Source organism: Salmo salar, chromosome ssa04, assembly GCF_905237065.1.
Source record: "Salmo salar chromosome ssa04, Ssal_v3.1, whole genome shotgun sequence".
NCBI classification, from domain to species: Eukaryota; Metazoa; Chordata; class Actinopteri; order Salmoniformes; family Salmonidae; genus Salmo; species Salmo salar.
In genome coordinates, this window is record NC_059445.1 from 49,231,115 (window position 1) to 49,241,306 (window position 10,192).

Sequence of the window (10,192 nt, forward strand, 5' to 3'; positions counted from 1 at the left end):
GGCGGTACGCATCTTTTTTTATTCATATACTGCCCATAATGTCTATACACACCATCATATACATATATTTATATTCCGGACTCTGACATTGTTCGTTATATTTCTTAATTCCATTATTTTTATTTATGGGATTTGCATGTATTGTCAGGTATTACTGCACTGTTGGAGTTTGGAACATAAACATTTAGCTCCACCCGAAATAAAATGTACTAAATATGTGTACGCGACGCGTCCAATAAAATTTGCTTTGATTTGAATGCGCGCGCTCACTGCTGTCAGCGCAACACGGCCCGGCCCAACACTACATCGACTGTTGTTCATCTGTCAAGGTAACAAATGTTTGCCCGTTAGATAGTCATGTCATTGTTTGAAAATGGTCTCGTCTTGCAAGTATTGACAAGGACAATATGAGTTTCTTTGTTGTTGACTTGTCCCTAGCTAGCTAGATAACACAGCTGCATCGATTAGCATAGGCATGTATTAGTTAGCTAGCTAACTTAGCTAGTAAGCTAGCAAAGCTTGGTGATGGACGGTTTTCACTGGTCTCTTCTTAAAATGTGATTTTAAACCTAATCTTATGCTTAACCGTAAATGAATACCAAAAAGCTATTTTTTTTGTTTTCATGAATTTTTACGATGTAGACCATTTTGACTTTGTGGCTGTGGTAACTAGTGGACACCGTTCTGACTAGGTGGAAGACAGCTACGACCGGAAGTTACTTTTTCGTAGTCGGTTAGAAGAATTTACGCAGCAGGTTAGGATAATAAGGTTAGGAAAAGGGTTCGTGTTTGGCTTAAAATGATCTCTGCGCACAGAAATAATCAGATATGGATTGTTAGTCAGGAAGTCAACTACTAACGTTAGATTCTTCAGCAGTTCGTGTTTATAGTTATTTGCTAGCAAACATACTAATCTTTAGTTATTGTCAAAGATTATTCCATCTATTGTTGTACATAACGTTAACTAGCTTGATTGCCTTTGGTGCAAATGTTTGCCGTATACTTCGTCATAGAAAAATAGCTAGCTAGGTAATGTTAGCTAGCTATCAACAGCCTTTAAACAACAACAAATTGTACCAGTATAACTAGTTAATGCTCATCATTTTGTATAACCAACAGTGTGTGTATTATGGATATTATTGCTTTAATTATGGTGTTTTTCTTGTTTCGAAACAGATTTCTATGATCCAGTTAAAAAACATTCTAGAAGAAAAGGACAACAACGGTGAAGGTCAACTGCTCCATCAGGCAGTGTCCAACAATGATGACAGACTCCTTGATGAGCTGCTCTCTCAAGAAAAGTATAGAAAGTTCATCAACTGTAGGAGCGGCTGGGGTATCCCAAGAACACCTTTACGAATGGCTGCATCTAAAGGTCATCTCAGGTGTCTGCAGGTTCTGCTGGCCCACGGAGCAGAGGTGGACTGTCTAGATGTGAAGGCTCAGACCCCACTTTTCACAGCTGTCTGTGGGAAATACTTCAACTGTGTTTTAGCCCTCCTCAGGGCAGGTGCTAACCCCAATGGCAGCTTGTATAACAACTGCTCTCCGGTCCTGACTGCAGCCAGGGAAGGGGATGTTGAGATTTTGAAGCAACTTCTTAAACATGGTGCTGAGGTCAACTCCAGATCCAAAGTCTTGCTGTTTACTTCAAGTGCCAGTGTTTCTAGTGGTCCCCTCTATCTGTCTGCTGTGTATGGACACTTAGACTGCTTTAAAGTATTGCTTCTCTATGGGGCTGATCCAAATTACAACTGCACAGATGCAAAACTACTGAGTAAAATCAAGCAGCCTAAGACCGTGCTTGAAATGTGCCTCAGACATGGCTGTGGGGTGGAGTACATCCAACTTTTGATTGACTTTGGTGCAAATGTCTACCTCCCCACTCTCATCATAGAAAAGTCCACAAAGCAGAATGAGGCAGTGGAGCTGCTGCTGCAAGAAAGAGGTAATGCAGGAGTTATGCTGTTGATTAACGTTGGTATTCTCCTATTGATTTCTGGTAGTGCTTTTATTGACATTAAACAAGCATCTGTTTTTTTTTTTTTTGTTGAATTGCTACTTGATAGTACAATACAGTACTCAACTGCTTTGCTGACAGAGCAGCATTTGACTATTTTAATAGACTATTGAATCTATGTATGTGTAATAACCAGGTATTTTTTTATTAACTAACTCATTCAGTTGTTATTTTTGCTAGGTTTTCCCAAGTCCCTTGTATCACAGTGCCGACTTGCCATCCGAGGATACCTCAGGAAGATCAACAGAATCCAGTCCATTGACCATCTGGAAATGCCATCAAGCATGATAAACTTCTTGCAATACAAATCAGTCCCAACAATTGCTATGCATCTCTGAGAAAGCATATATTGTCCCTATGCTTTTGCTACATGAAACATAATGCTTACTTTTTGCAAAACATTTCATAGTGATGTTGAAATAGTACACATTTGTCCTGCATTTGAGAATAGTTGTGTAATGTTTATTCTCAATGTTTTTTCAATCAATTATGCAATCATGTTTTTCATTTTCTTGTTTTATCCCTCTTCCATAATGTGTGGAATTTTTTGTAATACTGCATTGTCAGCATAAAATAGAATGTGCAGTAGAAATGACAACCATTAAAATGTCTTGAACTAATTTTGCATCAGAAAATATGTATTTTATTTTTAAACATTATGAATGTATGATAAAGTATTATATAATTACATTCAAGGTGCTTTACACTTATATACAAATATCTGTGTACAAAACATTAGGAACACCTTCCTAATATTGAGTTGCACCCCCTTTTGCCTTCAGAACAGCCTCAATTTGTCAGGGCATGGACTATACAAGGTGTCAAGCTTCCACAGGGATGCTGGCCCATGTTTACTCCAATGCTTCCCACAGTTGTGTCAAGTTGAGTGGTGGACCATTTTTGATACACACAGGAAACTGTTGCGTGTGAAAACCCTAGTTCTTCAGTTCTTCACACTCAAACCAGTGCTCCTGGCATCTACCATACCCTGTTCAAAGGCACTTACACCTTTTGTCTTGACCATTCACCCTCTGAATGGCAGAAATACACAATTGTATACATTTGGCAGACGCTCTTACAGGAGCAATTGGGGATAAGTGCCTTGCTCAAGGGCACATCGACAGATTTTTCACCTAGTTAGCTCAGGGTTTCAAAACAGCTTATTTTCCCAACGTGCTTAACCACTAGGCTACCTGCAGCCCTTAGGAACAATCCATGTCTCAATTGTCTCAAGGGCTAAAAATCCTTTAACCAGTCTCCTCCCCTTCATCTACACTGATTTGAAGTGAATTTAACAGGTGCCATCGAAAAGGGATCATAGCTGTAAAGATGGCGGAAGTGGATGATGAAGTGGATTCTGAATCTAATGCCCTAGAATCAAGGAGAATTGGAATATTGTCCAAAAGAAAGGAAAACGGAGAGAAGTAGAGTACAGTGAGAATGTCACTTCATATATTGTAGTAGTACGGTTTGTAAATGGGGAGCAGCTGATCGAATGACCAAACTTGAATCCATTTGAGATATCCAAACTGGTGGGTAGAGTTAAGGCTGTGAGGATCACGAGACGCGGTCTGGTTTTGATTTGTTTGTGTTTCTGAGGATCAGAAGAAACGTGTGCTGCGTCTCACCCAATTTGATAAGTTTGAAGTGTTGTGTGTATCTCTTAGGAACAGGGCACCCCTCAAGGGGATTATGTCTGGTGTCTTGTAGGAAGTAGATTTTGAAGAGAGAAAAAATATTCCTGGAGTGATTGATGTACGTCAGATGAATTGTGTGGTGAATAAAGAAAAAGTTAAACCTATCTGTTTTTTGATATGGAGTCTCTCCCTACTCAAGTGCAGTTAGGGTATGTTAACTACAGAGTTAGAGCATTTATCCCAAAACCAATGCAGTGTGATCATTTTAAAGCTTTTGGTCATGTGTCAAGTGTTTGCAGAAGGGAGAAGCTGAGATGTCCAAGTTGTGGAAAAGATCATATGTGTTATAAAAGTGATGAAAATGTGACTTTGTAATTGTGGTGGGAACCATGAAGCCACATCTTTCAAATGCCCCACAAGGGTGAAAGAGAACGAGCTGGCCAAAGTCAGGGCTGTCCAGAGCATATCATATGCAGCTGCTGTTAAAAGGGTTGAGGGTGTGAATGGTGCACTTGAAGAGTCCATGGTGGTGGATACTGCAGGCTGCAGGGGTTGACTTTCACCAGCAGGATCCTGACCTTTTTAAAGGTTAAGAAGGTGGACTTTGTGGTCTTTATAGCTATGGTGATAAATGGCACTGCCAAGGTGGAGAGAAGGTCCAGGAAGATAGAAATCATTGTGGAAGAGGCAGAGCGGTTCCTGGGGCTGAAAGATTTCTCGGCAAAGGAGTTACATGGAATATTGTCACAAGCCGTACTCTAGAACCTGAGAGAATTGAAATAAGGATGAAGTGGGAGTTTTGTTTTGTCAATGTACATTTTTATTTGGGTGGATTAAGTTAGTTTCCATATCACATATGGGTTTTCTTTTTACCTTGTTTTGATTTCAACCCGTCCAGTTGGTGGCAGCAATACATGTTTTTGGTTTGTAGTCTGCCATAAAACCCACAGAAGAAGAAGGGATCTTAGTGTTCACCTGTTCAGTCTGTAATGTAAAAAGCAGGTGTTCCTAATGTTTTGTGCACTTGGTGTGTATGATATATATATATATATATATATATATATATATATATATATATATATATATAGACTGAGGGTGTAACTGAAGCTATATAGAGCATGACATATTCCAGTACTAACAATTCAATTGAGCTATATTAGCCATGTAGTCTGACAATGTCAAAGGAAAGACATTGTCAGTCAGGAAAGTATTTACTAAATGTTTTGTTGGGGAAATGATTCTAGATTGAGCACCCTCTTTGAATGAATTTGAAAGGTATAAATGGTCTTTAGCAATCTAGAACTACCGGTAAAAGATAAATCAGAGAGGAAGAGGCAAAACCGCTCAATATATACTCTGGATCCTCTTTGGACCCCAGGACACACCCCGCTCTCACTACAACTACCAGAATTCAATGCGTACAATTAACAAGAGGCTCAAGACTGTTTGTGTTGCACGACTGAAGAAAGTGATTCGGATTTATTATCTGTTATTCTGGCGTGTAGAAGCCCAACAAGGTCGGTTCATTTATATATCCACCCACCCCGTAAACCCTTATTGGAAATATAGCAAATATTCCCTTCAATTTAATGCTTGCAGACAATGCTTGTCTCCTAGGCTAGTCAACGTGTATTTTCCAGCCATGCATTGCTATTGTTGCTAGCGAGCTAAGGGTGTAAAATGTTATTTAATTGAAGAAGCTAGCTAGGTAGAAAACGGAGTTGGTTGTGTTAACCTAGTTTTCTAAATATTGCTAGCGAGGTCGATAAATTGCTGGTAGCTAGCCTAGGCAGCCGATAGTGCTACATCCTTTTAGATTTGCGGGATAGGCACAAGGTAACGTTCGTTAGCTGCCACTGCTAGCGACACATTGCTTTGTGGTCCCAACCTGACGACTTCTTGGTAAACGTCACGCATCTCGGTTTACTCGTGTAGTGTATTGCATAAACAATTAGTCTACATAATGATTTTGCTTCCAAAACAGGTGATTCATTGAAAGCTATCCCAAGCTAAAACTATTTAGGATATGTCCTGCTGTCTATTGTTTATTTCTCTGTTCCTGTTGCACGTATGTCAATGGACAGTTTGCTTTACACTTTCTATGCAGATAGCATAACACTTGTTCTGAACGCTTTGCCAGGTAGATAGATAATTACCTATATATGTGTTATTTCATCTGATGTAAAGAAAACCACCGTAAATAAGCCCAAAATGATTCATGTAGGCCCATCACTGTATAACACAGAATCTAATCCTTCTATGCCTAATCCTTTGTTTGTCCTACATTTCAGAAAAATGGAAGCAAATGGTTTTGGAAGATTGATTGCCAGCAGTCTTTGCACCTGATGGTGTTACCATCATGCTCATATCTGTTCACTTCACCTTCCTGTAGATTGTTGCCATGGAGCACTGCGACGGAAATGAGCCAGCAAGTGATACAAAGCATTTGTCTGCTGGCTGTGAGCAGACGGCCATGGGTGACCAGGATTCACAGACTGAGGTAAAGCCTCCATCTGACATTTCTGATGCTGTACCCCCTGAGCATCAGCCATCAGGGAAACTGAGGAGGACTGCCTTAAGATTCTTTGGAGGACGCAAAAGCATCTGTGTTTTACCCAACTTCTTTGGGGGAAGGAACAAAAATCTGAACAAGTGGTCCTCTAAGAAGGGAGTCAGCAAGAGTAAAACTCATGATGGACTTAGCAAGGCAGACTGGGAGGACAGTCTGGGAATTGGATATGTCCCAGCAGGATATTTTGAGTACCACAGCCAGAAAGATACTGCTGGAAAGCCTGTTAGGGAATTTGGTCACCCTACTGGTGATCAGAAGTCATTCTCTCTCCCCCGGCAGAAAAAGGGTTTGAGAGAACTTTTTAACAGCATCAGGCGTCGTAGAAAGAATAGAAATTGTGATTTTGAAAAAAATGAAATGGTTGCGAATTCTCATGTCTGCAACAAAGAGGTGCCTATTGCCCAGACTATCATTGACCAAAATGACACGGAGTGTCTGGGCAGTTGGTCTGAATCCAATGTGCCTGTTTCGGCAAATGTTGACGATTGTTTGACAATTGCTCCTGAATGTATTAATGTTGATGTCATAGTGTCTGAGAAAGACATGGTGAAACAAGGGAGTCTGGATTCTCTGATAGGGGACCTGAAGAAAGGTGAGGATATGGTAGAGACACTCCATATAAACACAGAACCAGATTCTTTCCCGAAGAATAACCTAGAGTCTACTGTGAACGTCCAACTGCCAACTGGCTCATCTCAGATGAGCTTGATGTTTGCTGATGTGGCCTCTCTAAAGAGTTTTGACTCGCTCACTGGCTGTGGTGACATAATAGCTGATCAAGATGACGACAGTATTGCAGATTCTCAGGGCACAGTCTCGGGGGAAAGGAGTCGAAATGCAGGCAAAAGGAGTTCCTGTTATGTTACGTACCAGGGTGGAGGAGAAGAAATGGCCACCCCTGTTAAGGTGGATGGGGATTATCTCCACGACCTCTGGGAAAATGAGGACGCTTGCTATACCCACAGCCAGGAAGAAGACTTTCTAGAGCACAGTGAAAGTCCTAGGATGACACCTGAAGAGCCATCTAGCTCCTATACCATGGACATCAGCAGCAACAGTAATGGTGCTCTTGGAGTTACAGAGACCACCCTTACATCTTCGGATGTCATGACCCCACAGAGCGAAAATCAAGTGTCAGTTCCTAACAGCGATGAGGGTTACTATGACTCTACCACCCCAGGACAAGATGAAGACGTACGTGAGAAAGTTGACAGGATCAGGACCAATAGCCTACCAAGGGACAGTTATAGTGGCGATGCACTGTATGAGCTTTTTGAACCTGATGACAGTCTTATCAGTCCACCTTTTGAAAAAGCTAAGCTGCCCGTCTCTGATCCACTTGAGTTTTTAGACATGTCAGCTCAGTGTGGTGATGAAGATGTAAATGTTGTGTTTGCTCCTGAAACTGGTCTAATTGAACAGGACAGGCTAACTGGGAGTAGGGAGAAAATGCTTGGCAACCCTAAATTGTCAGATGCAGTTTTTGGCACCTTTACCTCAACATGTCAATCACAAGAAATTGACTTTGAGCAAAACAAGCCACAGTCCCCACAGTTAAGAGGAAATCATGATCTATCTAAAGAAACAAATAATGACTTGGAGGATGACCAGACAGTTTGCTTCTCCCAAGCCCTAGTGGACTTCACAAAACAATCACATGTTTATAGTAATTCAACTGAAAGCATGGGAGGCTCTGAGTCAAAATCTCCCTTTGCCCAAAACATGCAAGCCCTCCCAGCCATTGTCACATTTGATGTCGTGGACATGGATAACGAGGGGGAATATGACCAGCAGATGGATATGGTAATGGAGGAGGAATACATCACGTCGCCTTATGAAGTGTTTGAAGAAAGCTACCTGCAAAAGGATGCATTTGCTGAATGTGACTTACGAATGTTTGACCTCTATGAACAGCGTCTCCTCAGTAATACTTGGGGAATCGCCAGCCTGCCACGTCACCTTAGCCTTACACAAGTCAATCGGTCGAGTCCACTGGCTCCTCTGCCAAGTCCTCTGGCCTTAAACAGGAGGAGTAGATCCCTGGACACGGAGAGCTTGGAGTTAGAGATGACTGACATGTATTTAGGGAGTGGGGCAACACTAGCATTTTGCCCTAGAACTGAAAGGGACTCAAAGAGAGTGTCCTCGCTTCACCGCAAAAATAATGGACAGATTTCCACTTCGGAAAACAGGGATAATAGACAGATCATGTTTCCATCATGGCAACCAGAGACTGAGGGGACTGTAACGCACCCACGAGCAGATGGGAAAAGAACAGAGCAGACGCACAGTCTCTATCAAACTCAAAACAGACACATGGTATCATTCAGTCAGCCTGTCAGTCGAGTCCCAAACTGTAAATCTCAACAGTTCTCAGCTAGCAAAATGACTGAGAGAGTATCATGTAATTATATCTCTCAGATTACAGGACCGTTACATAGGCCATCTCATCTTCCTTTGCAATCAGAATCCTGTCGGCCCCATGCCCCCTATGGGAGATCAGTTAAGGCATCAGATGGTGGTGGTGAGGCCCTTTTTTACACATCGACCGTTAGCTCTCATCCTTACAATCAACACAATAAGATGCCTCAACCTTGGTTGTGAGTCTGGCAGTTCTGTAAGCAGGGCTCTAAACTAACTTTAAAAAATGTAGGAGCACCACATAAAATGTAGGAACACCAGAAAAGTGATTTTTAAAATTGGTTACGATACAGTATAGCCTAGCTACTTCTAAAGCACATGTTGTGCCCTAGAAATGACTATGAAACCCTGTAAACACATTTGTTTATTATAAAAAGCAAAAATGTTGATATAAATACCTCATTAAAATTAAGTCATTTGTGGAATATTAGGTCTCTACATGTAAATTCACTTTTTTAACATTTAACGTTGTACACCGTCTCTTTAAGAGCATCAAGTTTGTGATGACATGCAAGATGTCATTCGTTCATTGCTATGATCATGGATCTCCTGAAGAAGCTATCCCTTTTCCTTTCTTTCTGTGCCCCCAAATGTTTGGATATACTGTTATCAGGTTGTTAGCTAGCTAGCTAATGAGGTATCAAACATGACTGAACAAGGTGTAAAACAAATGCGGTGGGCAAGTAGTTTTAGAACGTCCCGCGACATGGTTTATGAATGTAAAATGTGGCCTCCCAATCTGTGACAAAAAAACAACTAACTTGGCACTGATAATATGGGTCAGCTCTTTTGAACTGTTTGGGCTAGAAACAAGCAGTTTTTGCTGTATTAATGGTGCAAGCATGACGCTAATGAATCTGGGCTTGGGGAAACGATGGTACAGCGAAGCCTTATTACAAAAATTATACAAATAAAATGAAATTATATTTATTTTGTTGCACTGGTGCTCCTAAATTAAAACTCCACGTTGAGGTCGCACAGCAAAATATTTAGTCGCAAATGTGCACTTTAAAGCCCTGCCTGTAAAGCCAGTGGACAATGAGCAGCAGACAGACTTCACCATTAAAGGAAGAAAAACTGGATATGGTTCGCCCTGTTGAATGTAACAAACACACAGTACCTTCGGAAAGTATTCAGACCCCTTGACTTTTTCCTAATTTTATTACGTTACAGCCTTATTCTAAAATTGATTAAATCGTTTTTTCCCCTTTATCAATCTACACACAATACCCCATAATGACAAAGCAAAAGCTGTTTTTTTTGGACATTTTTGCAGATTTATGAAAATATCACATTTACAAAAGTATTCAGACCCTTTACTCAGTACTTCGTTGAAGCACCTTTGGCAGCGATTACAGCCTCGAGTCTTGGGTATGACGCTACAAGCTTGGCACACCTGTATTTGGGGAGTTTCTCCCATTCTGCTCTGCAGATCCTCTCAAGCTCTGTCAGGTTGGATGGGGAGCGTCGCTGCACAGCTCTTTTCATGTGTCTTCAGGGATGTTCGATCGGGTTCAAGTCCAGACTATGGCTGGGCCACTC

The 10,192-nt window shown here is 41.2% G+C and overlaps 2 protein-coding genes across 4 annotated transcripts; both read left to right on the forward strand.

Annotated features, from left to right (window-relative positions):
- Positions 1-200: 200 nt before the first annotated feature.
- asb12a (ankyrin repeat and SOCS box-containing 12a) lies at positions 201-2,640 on the forward strand. 2 transcript variants are annotated; one of them, XM_014196836.2, is made up of 3 exons: positions 201-329; positions 1,177-1,948; positions 2,201-2,640. In XM_014196836.2, exons 2-3 carry the CDS (start codon positions 1,183-1,185, stop codon positions 2,356-2,358), a joined length of 924 nt encoding a protein of 307 aa, XP_014052311.1. In that variant the 5' UTR covers positions 201-329; positions 1,177-1,182; the 3' UTR covers positions 2,359-2,640. The 2 variants fall into 2 exon arrangements, with proteins under 2 accessions (XP_014052311.1, XP_014052312.1); XM_014196837.2 differs by lacking the exon at positions 201-329 and adding an exon at positions 669-769.
- A 2,421-nt stretch (positions 2,641-5,061) lies between these two features.
- On the forward strand, positions 5,062-9,780 carry LOC106603317 (APC membrane recruitment protein 1). 2 transcript variants are annotated; one of them, XM_014196838.1, is made up of 2 exons: positions 5,062-5,174; positions 5,949-9,780. In XM_014196838.1, exon 2 carries the CDS (start codon positions 6,059-6,061, stop codon positions 8,831-8,833), a length of 2,775 nt encoding a protein of 924 aa, XP_014052313.1. In that variant the 5' UTR covers positions 5,062-5,174; positions 5,949-6,058; the 3' UTR covers positions 8,834-9,780. The 2 variants fall into 2 exon arrangements, with proteins under 2 accessions (XP_014052313.1, XP_014052314.1); XM_014196839.1 differs by having other exon boundaries at positions 6,050-9,780.
- The last annotated feature ends 412 nt before the right edge of the window (positions 9,781-10,192 follow it).

Coding starts and splice junctions, on each gene's coding strand:
- asb12a (XM_014196836.2), top strand. CDS start 1,183: ATGATCCAGTTAAAAAACATTCTAGAAGAAAAGGACAACAACGGTGAA. Junction 1,949..2,200: donor GCTGCTGCTGCAAGAAAGAG/GTAATGCAGGAG, acceptor TATTTTTGCTAG/GTTTTCCCAAGTCCCTTGTA.
- LOC106603317 (XM_014196838.1), top strand. CDS start 6,059: ATGGAGCACTGCGACGGAAATGAGCCAGCAAGTGATACAAAGCATTTG.